The 18,883-nt window shown below is 43.8% G+C and overlaps 1 protein-coding gene across 8 annotated transcripts in view; it reads left to right on the top strand.

Annotated features, from left to right (window-relative positions):
• LOC132406030 (transducin-like enhancer protein 4) overlaps positions 1-18,883 on the top strand; it is a 248,613-nt gene that overhangs the window by 198,840 nt on the left and 30,890 nt on the right. For 7 of the 8 annotated variants that reach the window (XM_059991186.1, XM_059991184.1, XM_059991183.1 and 4 more), the window contains 3 exons: positions 2,420-2,539; positions 17,339-17,392; positions 18,530-18,682. In XM_059991186.1, the coding sequence (XP_059847169.1) occupies positions 2,420-2,539; positions 17,339-17,392; positions 18,530-18,682 (327 nt within the window). The remainder of the gene's footprint in view (positions 1-2,419; positions 2,540-17,338; positions 17,393-18,529; positions 18,683-18,883) is intronic. The other variant, XM_059991185.1, reaches the window with a different exon arrangement.

Raw genomic sequence — 18,883 nt, 5'->3', positions numbered from 1 at the left:
GTATGGAAACACCAATGCCTTTGAACAGAAAACCTACGAAAGATAATGGGTTCAGCCCAGTACATCATTGGTAAAAACCCTCCCAATCATTCAGCATATCTCCATGAAATACTGTCATAGGAAAATTGCAACCATAATGAGAGTTCCCCACCACCCAGGCCATGATCTTTTCTCGTTGCTGCCATCAGGTAGAAGGTACAAGAGCCAGAAGACTTGCACCACCAGGATCAGGAACAGTTACTAGCCCACCACCATCAAACACTTGAACAAAAGTGAACAACTACACTCACTTGCTCAACCATTGAGATGTTCCCACAACTAAAAGGTCACACTTTAAGAACCCTTATGTTCCATTTCATGTTCTCATTATTTATTGCTATCTATTTACATTTGCATTTGCACAGTTTGTTATCTTCTGCACTCTGGTTGATCTTTCATTGACGCAGTTATTGTTACTATTCTATAGATTTGCTGAGTATGCCTGCAGGAATATGAATCTCAGGGTTGTATGTGGTGACATATATGTACTCTGTTCATGAGATTTACTGTGAACTTTGAACTGGATCTGCAAAGGCCCTAGGTTTAAGGACTCAGCCAAAGGTTTTCACCTGTAAAACTACAAGTGTATGTGAGCACATACACAAGTGATCACGCACAAAATACTGGAGGAACTCAGAAAATCAGAGAGCATTTATGGAGGGGAATAAACAGTCGGTGTTGAGATTAGGAGACCTTTTAAGATTTTTTTCTGGAATTTTTTTTTGTACCTGAGTCCCTGAAGCAGGATTGTAACCCACAACCTTGTGACTCAGAAATAAATTGGGTACGAAATGAGCGATAACTGATGCTATCTGATCATTGGACTTGTCTTCCAATAAAGGAATAACTTCAGTAGCCCAAGATGAAATCCTACCATGGCAATCTGAGATCTTAATTCTGTTTAAAACAATTTGGAAATAAGGCAAATATTTTAGTGATAAAATATAAGTATCTAACTGGTTTTCTCTACCTGTGCTGTCTGTCTACTAACTCTAACCTCCTTGATATTAAAAATAAGTGTCGGAGGAACTCAGTAGGTTAAGCAAAAACTGTAGAGGAATGTTTTCAGTCAACGTTAGGGCCAAGACCTTTGCATCTGGACTAGATGGAGGCTCTTGTACAAGTCAGTTCAGGTACCTGATGGTTGTTTGAAAGTAGCTGTATCTAAACCGTGAGGTGTGGGACATGAGGCTTCTGTATCTCCTGCCCGGTGGTACCAGCAAGAAGAGGGGATTAGAAGATGGTAAAGGTCCTTGACAGTGGATGCTACCTTTCTGAGGCAGCATCTCCTGTACACATTCTCAGTGATGTGGAGAGCTGTGCTTGTGATGGACCAGACTGTGGTCCACAACTTCCTGTTGCCTCTTGTGCTCCCCTTTGTTGGAATTGCTGCACCAAGCTACAATGCAGCCAGTATCACCTGCAGGGGTTAAAGTACTTGGTGAGATGCCAAACCTGCTTTGGCTTCTAGGAAAGCAGAGGCATTGGTATGCCCTCTTCATGATTGCATCGTTGTGCTGGACCCAGGACCGGTCATCCGAGATGTTAACACCCAGGAATAAAACCGATGGTCAGGACCATCCGCGGAATGTGGAATTCATTAGAACACAGATAAAAGCTTTCAGGGGCTTGTGTAAATCATTTTGTCAGTATTAATTAATTAATATTATTTGTTTTGTATTTGCATAGTTTGTCTTCTTTCGCGAATTGTTTGCCAGACGTTGTATGTGGTTTTTCATTATGTTGTGTTTCAACGATGGAAGTTCACAGTACGTTTATTATCAAAGTATTTATAAGCTACACAACCTTGAGATTCAACTCCTAAAAGGCAGCCACAAAACAAAGAAACCAAAACAAAACATGTGATAAAAAGACCGTCAAACACCCAATGTACAGGGAGGGGGTGAAAAAACAATCACCTGCACAATACGTACAAGCAAACAGTGTTCAGAACTGTAGTCCACAAAGACAATCCAGCCCACAGACCCTTAGTTCAGTGCAGAGCGGATCAGTGAACTGAACTGGCCCGCCCTCGTCTCAGGCCTCAATACCCCTGACCTTTTCAATCCGGACTGGCGCTTAAATCATTCAAATATCGAAAACATTGTTACATGCTTTGTTCTACTGTCAATGCCTGCAAGAAAATTAACCTCAAGGTTGTATATGGTGACATATACTTACTTTGATAATAACTTTATCATGAAATGGTGTCACAGTGTTAATAGTTTACATCGACTCACCAATTGAGCTATAACAGGTCTTGCTCTAAAAGGCCATAAGAAACTCTGGGGTTTAAGATGATGCATATTTGATGAGGGGAGGCAGAAACTGGGGGGGGATGGTGTCAGACAATTAATGCATTTCAATGTCGTTTCCCCAGAGTAAATCTGTGTCTCCGTCCGACAGTCTACGCGCTGAAGACAAGCACAGAGGCTCCCTCGACTACACCACCGAAGGCAAGAAGAGGAAGTGTGATGATAAAGACTCGGTGGGACATTATGTATGTTAAAGAGCTCGTTTCGTATAAGCAGCATGGCATTGACGCCGCAAGTGAGAGCAAGGGCGTTTGAATTTGGATCTCAGGCTTGTGTGCAAAATGCTAGAGGCTAGGTTCCACGGGCTTTTCAACAAATGTCTGCAAATTCTTCCCCCACCCCAGAGATGTAAAGCAGACCTCCTCTGACTAGTTTTGTTGTGAATCCGAGCGTATGGCGGTTGTAACCCTAGGGGGTCCTAATGACAAAAAAATGTAACAAGAACTAAGGGTGTTGATGAACAGGAAAGTATGTGTTACTTTCAAGGTTCTAAATCCCATTAGATCTCCTGGAGTGGGTCAGAGGGTACATGCTTTAATCACAATAACTTTATAAATACAGTGTGATGGGGAAGATGCTGCATGAAGAGTGACACAGGAAATGTGTGTTACAACCACATTTTTAAAATATTCTATCAGGGACAAATATAGATGAATAAGATCATCAGCATCTTCATCATTAAGTTTAAAAACGCTAGTTATAGTGATCAGAAGTTTCCCCCAAGTTCAGGGAAAATCATCGCTCTGCTCCTTTAGTCGCGAAGCTAGTTCGTATAACCCCAGTTCCTGTGTAGTTGGAAATAGCAGGGATCATCTCGCATTTGCTTGTACTTCTTGATCCACATTTTCTTCTTAATCCCCCCCCCCCCCCACCCAAGCCTGGAATGTGCCTCTGTATTGGTTGCAGAGCCTTCTGTGTTGGTTGCCTAGATTTTAACGGTTGGAATGTGGCCTGTGAGCCCAGGTCCCTGATTGGACCTGGCTCCCAGAGCAAAGTATGGCCCACCCTTGTTCATCAGCCAAACAGAAGGTTCTAGGTGCAAAGGAAACTCAAAGATTGAAAGTACATCTGTTATCAAAGAACGTATACAGAATACAACTCTGAGGTTCGTCCTCTCACAGGCAGCCTTGAAACAAAGAAACGCCGTGGAACCCAGTGTGCGGAAAAAAGAACAAATTGCGCATATGGCAAAGGGCGAGCGAGAAACGCAAGGAATATCAAACATCAAAGCAGTAGTATTCAGCTCAGTTCAATTCAGAGCCGTGCTGATAGCCCATTGTAGGCCGCAGGACCACTCTTTGCTAAAACGCCCCCCGGTCCGCATCGATCGTCCCAATCAAACTGTTCAAAAACAGCAAAAAAATGAGTAACCAGAATCCAGGAACGTGAACTTCAAAGTTCCCCTAAACGACTCGGCAGCCTCGCCGATCAAACCTTGCAACACAGATCCCAAGAGTCCTGTACTTTTCTCCGACGGTCGAGAGGGAGAGGAAGGCTAGTCAAACGCAGGCAGTCGACCCACTGTCCTCATCGACCTTGCTTGACGCCTCATTCGGAGAGAAGCAATGGAGTCGATCGTGGGCTCACGTCCTTGGCACCTCCGTTGGAGAAAAGCAGTGAAGTCAATCATTGCTTCCAGGCCTCCAGGCGGAACACCCTGCTCCAAACCTCACTGAACTCCCTCAGAGACAGCAAAGCACCAGATCACTCAATCGGCCTAAAACCACACCCATCAAAGTGTAAATCACCGTTTCCAATCACACACTGCTTAGCAGTAGAATCAAATTTGAAAGAAGTAAAAAAAATAGCTTTGTGAACTGTCTGAAGGACATCACCATTGGTCACTTAGCACCATCAAAAATGTACAGAATTAGGCCATTCAGCCCATCGTGGATGATTTATACCATAAGATAACTCTAAGCAGAGTTAGGCCATTTGGTCCATCAAGTCTTCTCTGCCATTTCATCATGGTTGATCCATTTCCCTCTCAGCCCGAATCTCCTGCCTTCTCCCCGTATCCCTTCATGCCCTGACCAATCAAGAATCTTTCAGCCTCTGCCTTAAATATAGCCAATGACTTGGCCTCCACAGCCACCTGTGGCAATGAATTCCTCAGATTCACCACCCTCTGGTTAAAGAAATTCCTCCTCCCCCTCATTCTAAAAGGACGACCCTCTATTTTGAAGCTGTGTCCTGGTCTTAGACACCCTCACCACAGGAAACATCCTCTACAAGCCCATTCTATCAAGGCCTTTCAACATTCAATAGGTTTCAATAAGGTCACCCCTATTCTTCTGAATTCCAGTGAGTAGGGGCCCAGAGGCATTAAACACTCCTCATCTGACAAGTCTTTCAATCCCAGAATCATTTTCAATAAAACTCCTTTATTATTCCTCTCAACCCCATTTTTCTGCCTTCTCCCTGTAATCTTTGATGCCCTTACTAATTAAGGATCTGTCAGCCTCCCCTTTAAATAGAACCTTTATATTTGCTTTGTTACTTAGATTAGGACACGAGGAAGAGGAGGAGGGGTGAGCCACATTGTCCAGAGTGCTGCCTTCAACATCCAATAGGCTCCTTCTTTCCGTATTCTGTCTCCAGGTCCTCTGATTTTCATCATGTGAAAAAGCTCCATTTCAGCACTAAATACCCAACATTCCAAACACTCAGAGAATTTCTGAGATTTATAGCCTTCTGATAGTCCTAAGTGTGCCAGAGTTGCGTAATCAAAGTTTAACGTACATTTATTATCAAAGTCTGTATAATTTGTACAACCTTGAGATTCGTCTCCTTACAGGCAGCCGCAAAACAAGAAACCCAAAAGAACCCATTAACAAAAAGTTAAAAAAGACCAAGTGCTGAATGTGAGGTTTGGGGGTTTATAAGGAAGGATATTTTTACCACCTACAGCATGGGTGGAGCGGGGAGTGAGAAGGTTGTAGGTGTAGGGACTCTTAAAACGTTCAGGAAGTATCCAGGCATTGAAGGCTACAGAACATGATGAAGGCTTACGGGGGGTTGGTATAAGTAGGGTGGTGGGGTGGAGATGCCCCTCTACCAAAGGAAGTGTAAGGCGCTCCTTCCCACCACTAACATGCAGTTCACCCTTGGGCACAGCGTAGCACCTGCTTAGCCCCTGATCAGGGTCATATGAAGCCATGGGAGCAGGTGCTGGATGGTCGCATGAGCAGCTGGTGCATATCACAAGTCCTGGTTATGTGACCACTGATGCCAGACAGACAACCCCTGAAGAGTATTGATAATAGCTTGTATCAGCTGTCTCGTAAAGACACTGCCCAGAAGACGGCAATGGCAAACAATTCTGCAGAAAAATTTGCCAAGAACAATCATAGTCAAAAGACCACAAACGCCCACATCACATGATGATAATGAGAGTCAGAGTAAAATTAGGCTCTTTGGCTTACCATTCCCAGTGATGGGTCACCTGAAAAAGACAAACAGCTTGATGAGTCATTAATCTTTAAACAGTTTGTAGCACCCTCAACTTTAAGTTGTTCAGTCGCGAGTTCAAACCATGTTTGCAATTATTCATCAGTGTGGTACAGAGCAACTGCTGCACCATCAGAGCTGAGTTGGTAACTGTGGTATTGACTACTTTCCCAAGGAATGCATGGTAAATAAAAACCATTTATAGTACTGTGGAGGGTTCTCCCAGTAACCAACATTGAACTGTTGACAATGATGATCAGTTCATTTATTTCACTTGCTCTTTATGTCTCCTTGTTTAACAATCGTTACCACGTTTCCTACATGACAACAGTGAGAATGCTTCTGAAGTACTGCATAATAGAAGAACACCTTATGTTTCTTCTTGGAGAGCGTAGCGTTTAGCTCGCGCCTGACAGTTCCATCTCTATGTCTGTGCTCACAATTCCCACTGCTGTCTGTAAGGAGTTTGTACGTTCTCCCTGGGACATATGGGTTTCCGCTGGGTGCTCTGGTTTCCTCCCATATTCCAAGACATGCTGTAAAGTCAGTCCTGCTGAGGGGTCTCGGCCCAAAGCGTCGACTGTACGTTTTTCCACAGATGCTGCCTGGCCTGCTGCGTTCCTCCGGCATTTTGTGTCAGTTACGGGCTTGCTATGGCGTTGCCGGAAGCACGGCAAATCTTGTGGGCTGCCCGTCACGATCCTCACTGATTAGATTTGATGCAAACACTGTATGTTTCGATGTTCATGTGACAAATAAAGCTAATCTTAACAAATCTCAAAATGCTTCTTTAAGAAAAAGAAAGGTACTATATAAATGTATGTTTGAAACACTGTGAAACCGTTGGTTGTATGAAATCGCAACTGCTTTATCATTCTGAGTGCATCATACAGGCATAATCCAGAAGCATACAAAAGCAAATATCTACACAACTGAGAATTTATATTTGAGAAGAGATACCCTTATGCACATTTTGAAATTCCCACGGGAATCTCATTAGTGTTAATTGTTCAAATGATTTTGTATTGAATTGAATGGGTCACACAGCAGTGAGCAATCTCACACCTCATTTGTCACTGGTTTCAGCACACCTTTCTCTCCAGACACTTGATAAAGGAAAATGCGACAGAGATACAGATCTTCTATTAAAATTAATTTCCCTCCTATCATGCAGAGGAAAATAATCCATTAGAATACAGAGTGCCCAGATAAACCTTGCTTCCTACTCGTTTGCACAGTTGAGACTTCCTTTGTTTAACCCCTGGGGCAACTGAAACTCCTAGTCTGCCTCCTGTGTGCTTCTTCCTGAATATCCCTAAGTTTTCAGATTGTTTCCCAGGCCTTTCCCATAATGGGGTGATGGGAGTTCCATTGTGCATAACTTGCCCGAATAACAAAGCTGTAACAGTCTGTCTCAAAAGGCTTTTCTCCCTTAATTGGTGTGTCCTGGTGTGTTACTAATATTGTGTGTTTATTATTAACAATCCAGTAAATGCCAATTGAAGGCTTTCTCCCTCTAATTTTTTAAATTTCAAGTGGGGCTGAATGACTCCTAAACCATTGTGACTGTTATTTCAACATGACAGGTCTGAGCAAGCTCCCTTCTCGTAAATCAGACACCTAGTCCCTTCCTCCTTTCACACCTGGCATGGAAACGCTAGTGCTGGGGGCAGAAAAGGCTATTCAAAATAGTGGATACAGCCCAGTCCATCCCAGGTAAAGCCCTCAACATTCAGCACATTTACAAGGAACACTACCATGAGAAAGCAATATTTATCATCATGGGCCCCCATAACCCAGTCCATTCCTTCTTGCTACTACCTGGTCGGGAGATACAGGAGCCCTAGGTCCCACACCACCAGATTCAGGAACAGCTTCAATCTTCAATCACCAGACTCCTCAGCCGGCAAATTCATAATGAGCCCAGCCACACAGTCATGACTGTAGAGGAGGGAGTAGGCTACAAAGTTTTAAAGATTAACTTTATTTGTCACAGGTACAGTGTCATTTGCGTCAAAGCAAGACACAGCCCGAAGATGTGCTGGGGGCATCCTGCAAGTGCCAACATAGCATGCCTACAACTCTCTAAACCTAGCACGTGTGTCTTTGGAAAGTGGGAGAGAACTGGAGTATCTTTGAGGAAACCCACGTGGTCACAGGGAGAATGTGCAAACTCTTTATAGACCCTGGTGGGGATTGAACCCCTATCACTCATTGCTTGCCCTGTTAATAGTGTGATGCTATTGGCTACACTACTGTGCTGCTCAAGCATGCTTGAACACATGGAGGTTCTCAAATAAATGCAATCTCCCTGAATGTTCCCCTATTCATCTCAGCGACTCTATGGTCACATCCCGTTCCAGAGGCAAACTCAAAGATTCTGTATTCCTGGAGGCCTCTTTAGCATCAGAAAAGATCCCATTCACTATTTGAAGAGCTCTGCATCATGGAAAGCCACAGCAGAACATCTGATGATTTTCATGTGGTTGTGGGATCCGGCCATTTTCAAAAAAAAATTACATCTCCTACATTGCAAGTACAGACTACAACTCACTAGTATTTAATTATTTCTGAAGTGCCTTGGAATCCACTAAATGCAAATCTCATATTTTTGCTAGCACCCGTTTTGTGTTGTGAATTTGTTCACCACCAGGAAGTCAACAAGCCAAAGATATTTCATATCTTATCATACCAGTGCTGGTGGCTGTCTTTGTAAGGCCAAAGTTCATCATATTTATAAGAGATAAATGAGACAATTTTCATGCAGGTTGTCTCAACACCACACTCAGTATGTAGGTACAAGGGTTGAGTTACTGGATGAGTACCCAGAGGCCTTGGTTATTGATCAGGGGATGTGAGTTCAAATCCCAGCATATAGACTGGTAAATTTAAACTCAAGTTATCATATAATTCTGCAATTTCAAAGCTATCATTAATAACTAAGCATGAAGTTTGTTGTATTGTCAAAACAAAAACTCACAGAGCTTCCTTTAGGGAAGGAAATTTGCTGCCTTTGCCTGGTCTGGCCTGTGTTTGACCCTGAACAAACCATTCGGCCCAGGGGCATTCTGGGAAGGGTAATAAGTACTGACTGAGCTAGCAATGTCCACATCCAGTCAGGGAATGAATTAATAAATACTTGCAGGTGTTAATTGCTGATGGGCTCCCTGATAAATTGTAAGGAAGCCTGTCCTCTGGAACATCCCTGAATGAAATCATTTTGCTTTAGTTGCCAAGGCCCTAACTTCTAGAATTCCCTCATTTTCTTCCAAAGCAATCTTGAGAACCCTAAAATTTTCACCCTTTTTTGAGGCCAGTCCCTGCTTATGTGACTGAAATCTTGCTTAGTAATGTTTCTGTGAAGCATTTTTTTAAAATTTTACTGAATTAATAATGGCATTATTGCAAGTTGTGGCAGTGATGAAGTCCACCCCAGATCCGAAGTTCCATTCGATGCCGTGTGCCCCGTGTTAACGCAGCACACGTATAAATGTTCCTCTCAGTTTCAACCCCAACTCTCGACACATGCTGCGTCAACACACAAGCCATTTCACTCTTCAAATCTCTGCAGTTCGCTCACTGGCTCCTGAACACGGCAGAAATCCATTTAAATGCCTGACTAATTTAACATTGTGCCACACACCTACGAATAAAATCATTCACCAGAGCTCAGAGTGGGTTTCTGGAAAATTAGTCCAGCTATTTGCTTGTATCTGGAAGGTGTCTTTCACTGTCAAGCGACCTCACTCCCAGCACATTACTGCCCTCTGCTGATCACTGCCAAACGTGCAGCTGCAGGCTCGGGATAATATATGAGGTACTTTAAGTTGCATAGCACAGGGTCATTGGAGAGGAGTGCTCTATTCTAACTCTAGTGCCTAGGAGCTCACTGTTCACACAGAGTTTACACCAAATAAGCACCTGATATTGTTTCTATGTCCTGTGACCTCATGATTTATTTACATACAAATACACTGCAGAAGCATCTGGTCCACTGTGACACCAAAGTAGAATAAAGCTGTAAATATGCCCCGCTGTGTACAAAATATGTGCCGAGAATCCTTATAGTTGTGTCAGGGTGAATTGAAGCATGAAGCAGCAGTGAGCCTTAGTTTGCTGCAAAAGGCTTGGATCTGGTAATCGGTGCATAACTTTTTTTATTGACGGTTTAGTCTACAGATTTAGAAGTAAAAGCCCAGTGAAATGTGGTTGCAATCAGGATTGGGTTTTCTGATTTCCTGCCCATATCCCAACAGTACAGCAGTTCACTCAGAGTTCCATTGACCTGGGTCCAGTCCTGCATGAGTCTGCATATTTTCAATACGACCCTATGGGTTTCTTCCCCCGGTCCTCCCGTTTCCTCCCATGCCCCAATGAGGGGAAGGCTATTTTACCACTGTAATTTTTCCCTTGTGTGGATAAATGGGTGAATCTTGGGGAAGTTGATGTCAATATGCTTAGAGTACATTGAAAAGTACTAGAGAAATGGGATTGCTTAATGAGCTAACACAGAGTAGATGGACCAAAGTGGCTCCCTCTTTGTTGTTCTTGAGATATGAAATCTATGAACAATTTCCATTTATGTAGTTTGGTTCAAAATAAGTTTGTTATCAAAGTACATATACTTTACCATTTACAACCCTGAGATTAATTTTCTTGAGGGCATAAATTAATCTGTAGAATAATAACCACAACAGGATTATGGAAAGACCACCCAAATTGGGTGTTCAACCAGTGTGCAAAAAGACAACAAGCTGTGGACATACAAAAGAAATAAATAAAGAGTAAATATCAAGAACGTGAGATGAAGAGTCCTTGAAAGTGAGTCCATTGGTTGTGGGAACATTTTAATGATGGGGCAAGTGAAGTTGAGTGACATTATCCCCTCTGGTTTAAGAGCCTGATGGATGAAGGGTAATAGCTGTTCCTGAACCTGGTAGTGTGAGTCCTGAGGAACCTGCACTTTCTTCCTGATGGCAGCAGTGAGAAGAGAGCACGATCTGGGTGGTACGAGTCCTTGATGATGGATGCTACTTTCCTGCAACATTGTTTTATGTAGATGTGCTCAAAGGTGGAGAGGGCTTTACCTGTGATGGACTGGGCTGAATCCACAACTTTTTGTAGGATTTTCCATTCGAGGGCACGGTGTTTCCATAGCAGGCTGTGATGCAGCCAGTCAACATACTCTCCGCTTATAATGCCATTCAGATGAAAAAGAAATTACACAGGGTTTTACCAGTTGGTAGTGGCGATGGTGCCACTGAAAAGGACACTAGTGAAGGTGAGCAATCTAGCTTTGTTGATACAGTTGTTTCCTTGGATGATGCTGGGGAAGAAAGGTTGTGTATATATAGTGCAATGTTAAGGCCGATTTATAGTTGTGCGTACGTAGCCCTGATTTTCACTTCTGCGTCGCTCTACGCCGTAGCGAGCATGCGTTGGTGTGTGCCAAAACGCTAGTTGGCGGTGGGGTTTCTATGCCACTGTGTTGAGTTTCTTCGTGAGTGACATGGACAAGGCAATGCATTTCAAACATTTTCGCATGTCGGCAGGTAGATTTGACGATTTGGTTCATCTACTTCGCTTCGGTGTACCGACACGGCGGAGGAGAAGTAACCGGAAATGCGTAGGAGGAAATGCGATCCTACCAAGCGGACCAATCACAGTTGTCGTGGTCTGCGTCGCCGCAATGCGCGAGTTACTTTTTTGGTGAGGAGCGCATCACCCTACGGCGTAGGGTACGCGGTACCTACGGTATAGATGCGACGCACAAGTATAAATCAGCCTTAACTTGTCCCCACTTCCGTAAACAGACAATGTTCAAGGGAGGGATCAGGAGTGGTAGTTAGAGGTTGCCAACATCAGCTTGTCTTCAATAGCTTGCCTGTCTACCCTCAGCTGAGTGTTAGCATGTGCTGGGTCCCATGGGCTCTGTGGCCTGTGAGTGACTGGGAAAAGAATCATTTAAAAACAAAGGAATGGTGCATTCATCCCATATAAGAGCCCACATTGCATCATTTCCAAAAGTGGACTCGTCCCAAATGATTGGACATTGGTCATTCCATCCTTGTGAGTTGGTTGCTCCCTAAGCCCCTATTCTTGGCTTGATTTGGTTGCTAAGGAACATATCTGTGGCCCTGTGGTAGCAGCTATTAACTTCAATTTGATCTGTTAGGGTGAAGGGAAGGGAAGTGGGCTAGGCTCCAGTTTCAAGTGGCCCACACCAGTTGCTGCCCTGATGACTATATTTTACTGTCATCTTATGTGGCCCAAAGAGGGATTTGGCCCAGGAAGCTCTGAGCAAATCTGGGACCTCCAGTGAGCTTTGCGGTTGCCAAAAGGCCAATCACATTGCTGCTGGGAGCTTACTGTGTTACCATTAGTTGGGGACTTTGCAGGACTTTGTAAACAGCCTGTCTGGAGCTGGGCAGCTATCTATTTGCTTACATTTGCACAGTTTGTCTTCTTTTCCACATGGGTTGCTTGTCAGTCTTTGTAATTTTTCATTGATTCTGTTGTACTTCTTTGTTCTGCTGTGAATGCCTGCAGGAAAATGAATCTCAGGGTAGTATATGGGGACATATTCATACTTTGGTAATAAATTTACTTTCAACTTTGAATGTGAAAGCTAAGAATACTGATCGCTTGAAGTTGCCTGGGGTCTGGGGATTTTTGTTTTAGCTGGTAGCCTCCTAGTCAGATAAGCCCAGTGACGGTTCTAATGACCAGAATGTTCACTCTGGTGCAATAATCGACGGTCAACTGCAGTCACTGAACTGTTTCAACAGCGGAAGCCATGCGGTCCAACAAGTCCATGCTGACTCCAAGTAGATCAATCAATGCAGTTCAAAAGGTCCATTTAACATCAGAAGATGTGTACAGTATACACTGAAATTCATACTCTTCACCGATGTCCACAAAACTAGAAACGCCATAGAATGAAGGACAGAAACATCGAAGCCCCCCCCCTTCCCCCACCCATGCCAGGAGAAGCAATGATACCCCCTCCCCCACCACCATGCAAGCAGCAACAGAAGCCCCCTCCCCCCCCCAGGGTCCGTCAAAACTACCATCCACAACCCAGTGCTTTGCTGTGTCTGATAGGCTCCCTCTCTCTCTAGCAAGGGAGCGAGCGGTCGCCCCAGCAACAATGGGAGCAGAAACCAGCAGTTCAATTCCTCTGCTCTTCCTGCACTGCCCTGTGTGTTATTTTCTCTCAAGTGCTATCCATACAGCTTTTGAAACATATGATCGGGACTGCTTCCAATCCATGTGACAGGCCGGCAGGCATTGGGGCCTGGCACAGGGTTTCCTTGCTGCCATCCAGTTTAAAGGAACCACACACCCCAGAGGACACAAGGCTCGTTGGCAGCTGATTGAAGTGTTAACTTTTCACCCCCATTCTCTGTCTGCATTACATGCTAGATTCCAGAAATAAACCAATTTATTCATGTGCTGCAGTTGCCTGATATCCTCAAGGTTTTGTTAATGTCTCCATTTGCTGTGGATCTGAAGGCTGGTAGTAGTAATCTTATCCGGATCCGCAAGTTTTGTTTTGCCTTTTCCCATCCCCCATTTGGTATATTTTTGTCCCTCCTGAACCCACTGATCCATGTTGGCATTTAGTTCTGTGGCACCAGCTAGCTTCCGGGGCATTGGAAGATGATTGGTGCCTAGAGAACTAAATTCAAAGTGCATTAATTATCAAAGAATATATTCTAAGTGGCATTCTATCCTCTTTTTCTCTTAGGCCTGAGTGGTTTGCCAGGCCATTTGAGAGGGCAGTTAAGGGCAGAGGGACAGTAATTACCAGAGCCTGGAAGCACGTACTACCAGGCCCAAGTACCACTTCTGCCCCACTGTTATAAGACCACTGAATGGTTCCATAATACAACAAACAGACTTCTGATCTCACAATCTACCTTGCAGTTAACTTGCATCTAACTTTCTACCCACACTGAACTTTCCTGGCACCCTAATTTACCCAAGTGGGACGTGTGGGACAAGGGCTCTGTCTGCACTTCTCGCTGTCTTGGTAAAGCAGACAACATAACCAAAGGCCTAACCCAGGCAGGACATTCCCTCTTTGCCGGCCACCCCCACCACCCTATCAGGCAGAAGATACAAAACTCTGAAAGCACAGACCACCAGCCTCAAGGACGGCTCCTACCCTGCTGTTACAAGACTATCGAATGGTCCCCTAGTATGATAAGATGGACTCTTGACCTCACAATCTACATTGCTGCGACCTTTCACCTTACTCTTGACCTGCACTGAGTTTTCTTTGCTAATTGTTTTACCCTGTTCTATCTCAATGCACATGTAATGAACTGATCTGTATGAATGGTGTACAAGATAGGTTTTCCACTGTACTTCAGTATATTCGGATGTAAGAAAATGGGGGGCTATGTAGGAGGGAAGAGCTAGATTGACCTTGGAGTAGATTAAAGGGTGGGCATAACACTGCGGGCCGAAGGGCCTGTACTGCACTGTACTCTTCTACGTTCCTCATGACAATAATAAACCAATTGTTGTGTTGCTGTGGCCAGGACTCCTTATCCCCAACAATGGAGAGATGGGCGAACTTAGACCACTAATAACTGATCAGCAGCTTCATAATCTCCAGTTTTCAATTCCAGATTTAGTTAGTAAATTAAATTTTAATCTTAATCCGAACAGGAACTTTAGTCAAGGATGCCATCTGGTTTTACAGTGATCACTATTGTAGTCTTCATCTAAAATGTCACAAGGATTGGTCTTCATCTAGACATGTCATTGGAAAGCCAGTTATGCGACTCCCAGCTGATTAGAGCTGATTATTATAATATACATCACATAACAAAGCTGATGTAATATCACCAGCTTTGTTACATTGAAGAATTCCTGAGCCCGTGTACCTCGAGGCAACAGCTGGATAAGGTACAGGAGGGTATCGCCCATTTAACCATCAGCAGTGTAGCGTTTGTCGTCTGTCAGACTTGCTGCGTTGAACTCTGCCTCTGTAGTATGGTTCGTTGTAACAGAGCACACGTTTCTACTCCAGTGTCTATGTGGAGTGGAAGAGAGAATGGCTGGGGCAGCCTCTGTGTTTCATTCTCAATCACTAGTCGTAGAGTATCACAGAACTGTTACAGCATTGAAGAAGGCCATTTGGCCCACTTAACTTGTACGTACCCATACAAGAACCATTCTGCTACTCCCAGTGTTCTGCCTCCATCCGATAAGCTTGCCAATTCTTTCCTTTCAGATACGTATCCTTCTCTCTTATAACTGAATTTGCCTCAACGCTCTCCAGTGCATTCAAGACTTGCCCCGTACAATAAGCTTTCTACTTCTGGTTCTTATACCAACCTCTTTTTTTCCATGTGCTTTACTCTGGACTTTCCACCAACGGGAACAATTTGTCTGCTCCATGGAAGCATTCCCGGTTTTATACGCCTCTGTCCGATTCCCTTTAACCTGTTCTGGTCCACAATCTCAGCTTCCCTACCACAATTAGAACTGTGCCCTGTAGTTAATATTGCTTTCACTCACGCTTCCTACCAACACGTAACCCTGTACATTTTTGACTATTTCCCTTCCCACTCTGTTTCCTGTAAAAAAATAAGCTATTCCCTTTTCACAGTTTCTTCGTCTCTGCTGCATCTGTTCCCTGGATGGGGTTTCTAGGACTTTAGAGATATTCTCCTCCTTCAAAGAATGGGGCTTCCCTTCCTCCACCTTTGATGCTGCCCTCACCCACATCTCCTACATGTCCCTGATATACTCACTCAACTCATCTTCCCATCACCTAAATAGAGATAGAGTTCCTCTTGTCCTCATCTATCACCCCATCCAACACGTCATACTCTGCAAGTTCCACCATTCTCAGCAGGGTCTTACCACCAAACACATCTTCACCTCCCACCCCGCCCCCCACACTCTCTGCTTTCCACAGGGATTGCTCCCTCTGTGATTCCCTTGTCCATTCATTCCTCCCTACTAATCTTCCTCCTAACACTTAACCCTGCAAGCACCTGCCCATTCACATCCTCCCTTACCTCCATCCAGGGCCGCAAACACTCCTTCCAGGTGAGGTTCCACTTCATGTGTTAATCTGTTGTAGCTAGTGCTCCCAATGCGGCCTCCGGTACATTGGTGAGACCCTTTGTAAGTTTGGGGGGGGGGGGGGGTGGCTTTGTTGAACAGCTTCACTCCATCCGCCAAAAACTGAATTTCTGATGGCCAACCCTTTTGAATTCCTATCCCCATTTCCATTTTGACATGTCAGTCCATGGTCTCTTCTGCCATGATGAGATCACACTCCATCAAGGTATAACCTCCAACCTACTGGCATGAACATTGATATCCCCTATCGGTCATTTTTTTTTTCTTACTCTTTTCCTTCCCCCTTCCCTCTTCTTCAATTCCCCACTCGGGCTTCTTACCTCTTCTCACTTGTCTATCACCTTCCCCCAGTGCCCCTCCTTCTTTCCTTTCTCCCATGATCTATTCTCCTCTATCAGATTCCTTCTTCTCCAGGATTTTACCTTTCCCACCCACCTTTTAGTTCAGGGGTTCCCAACCTGGGGCCCACACATCCCTCCGTAAATGGTAGGCATTAATAAAAAGATTGGGAACCCCTGTTCTAGTTAGTGCTCCATCTCCTTCCCTTTTAGTCCTGAGGAAGTGTCTCGCTCTGAAATATCAACTACTTATTCATGACCAGCTGAGTTCCTCCAGCATTTTTTGTGTGTGCTCTGGATTTCCTGCATCTGCGCTATCTGCAGCATTATTGCAGTGTAAAAGAATGCATATGATATGCATTTTATTTATGGTTGAGCGAAAGCAAGGAACGGCCAAAGGATTTGTAAACCCAACTTGTTTACAGGCTGTGATAAACCTCCCTAAGGAATGGTTGGCATTGTGAAAGGTTTTCCGATCCCTGGTACTGATATTGTTAATTACGCTCAATGCTACCCAATTTCAACTACTCAATTTCAAACCAGCACAATGGATAATCATATTTTCTCCTCATCTTGCCTCTTTTCAAATTGCTCTTGAGTGGGTTGACAAGGTTTTTGCCCATTCAATCACAAATCTCTGGATTCTGGCCAAGCATCAATTTAATCTGACAAGAAATTTGAAAAAAAAAAACACAAAAAGTTTGGAAGGAGTAAGTGACGGTAATGTTGCATCAACATATCCATAGACGCAAAAGTGAAAATAAATCTCCACGTTAACCACAAACAGAGAGCATTTGTTAGTGGAGGTTCTAAGTCTGCAACCCTGTGATGTCATATTATCAGCAAAGTCCACCAGAGAATCAGAGGCAGATCGCCCACAATCTGGTATAATTTCCTCAGATTCTTAGTGGTTGAAGTCATTTTGTTAAATATTGCCAAGAAACATGCTTACATGTCCTTTTTCAGTTTGATCTGTTCTTGTGTTAAAAAAGACTCAGCAAGGAAATACTGGGAGGGGTATTTCCTAGAGACAGTCTCCATGCAATCCTGATAATGCACTGCTTACATCATTTTCTCCTTTATATTTAGGACAGTGATGGTGATAAGAGCGACGATAACTTGGTTGTGGATGTTTCAAACGAGGTTGGTGTTTTCCCATAATTGTAATTCAATGAATTGATTTATCAAAATTACTTCTATATGATTTGTCAGAGGCTTGATCTTTGTATTTTCTAAAGTCTCGTGCTATCTGATGGGTCACTTTTAAATTTAAGGAATGGATGAGGAGAGGTTTTGTCACTGCATGTGGGGGGGTGAAGAGATCTACAATTGGTCATCATGCAATTCATATGCTTTTGATTCAACACTTCCATCTTATGATAGGACCATAAAATGTAGGAACAGAAATGGGCCTGTCAACTTCTTTGCCATTCAATTATGGCTGATTTATTATTTTACCATTTCTTAACCCTATAATACTGCCTCCTTCCCACAATCTTTCAATCTTGAGTCTATCAAGAACCCAGCAATCAGCTTTAAATATATCCAACATGAGCCTCCCCAGCCTCTGTAGGAACAAATTCCATGGCTTCCCCACCCTCCGGCTGAGGCTGGTAATACCTTGCATAATTGTGTTTATATCCCACATAAGCCCCCTCCCATTGCTCTTCCTCGAATCCCATCAGCTGTCCTTGTCTCCCTTTGCGTGTCCAGTGGTTCCCTGAATGCATCGTAATATGTTAAATGGATCACTCTCTGTGATTGGGAGTCAACAGACTACCAACTCTGTGGAAAGTAATTTCTCTTGCACTCCCTGTTAGATTGATTAGTGACCAACATACAGCTATAGTTCTAGCCTTGGTAGCAACTAGCAAAGTCTCTCTCTGCATACAGTACTGTGCAAAAGTTTTAGGCACACATATATATAGATACAGATATTTATTTGTGGTGCTTAAGACTTTTGCACAGCTCAGTACTGTATATTATATTTCCAATTCACACTTAATACAACTGAGCTAAAACAAAGCTAAGTACTCTTATTTCTGTTTCCCAATCACCTTCCTATTTTAACCAATATGCAGTACTGTGCAAAGTCCTTAGGCACCCTAGCTGTATATATGTGTCTAAGACTTTTGCATAGTACTATGTATCATATTAAAATCCTTCATAATTTTGAGACTTTGGCTGTCTTGAGTTGATATTCAATTCTTTCTTTGATATTTCCTTTTACCTTCTTGGGTACCTGGACATTACCTCCAATGTTGGTTTGTCTTGACACAGGATCCATCATCTCCACAAGGCAGTCCGTCCCATTCTCCCCGAGGGAACGGGCTGGACAAGTTTCATCTCCTGAGGAAGGATGCTCCAAGCAGCCCTGCATCTCTAGCCTCCTCGCGCAGCACGCCGCCCACCAAATCCAAAGAGCCGGGCTTGGTGAGTCGGCTCTCTTCCGCGATTGGAATCAGGCTTAGTGACAAAGTCAAGCCAGGCCTTTAGAGAGTCGAAGGGTACAAAGGACATTCAGCCCTGGCTCAGTGGGTCAAAATTTCCACCAATGGAGAAGTTTGAGACTATTGATTCTACACAATAGACACGGTCACAACAACCAAAGTGGACTTCCCATTAAGTTTCAGG

Source organism: Hypanus sabinus, chromosome 16 (genome assembly GCF_030144855.1).
Source record: "Hypanus sabinus isolate sHypSab1 chromosome 16, sHypSab1.hap1, whole genome shotgun sequence".
In the NCBI taxonomy this organism is placed as follows: Eukaryota; Metazoa; Chordata; class Chondrichthyes; order Myliobatiformes; family Dasyatidae; genus Hypanus; species Hypanus sabinus.
The sequence above is the reverse complement of the archived record's forward strand: the minus strand, read 5'-3'. Positions and strand labels throughout refer to the sequence as shown.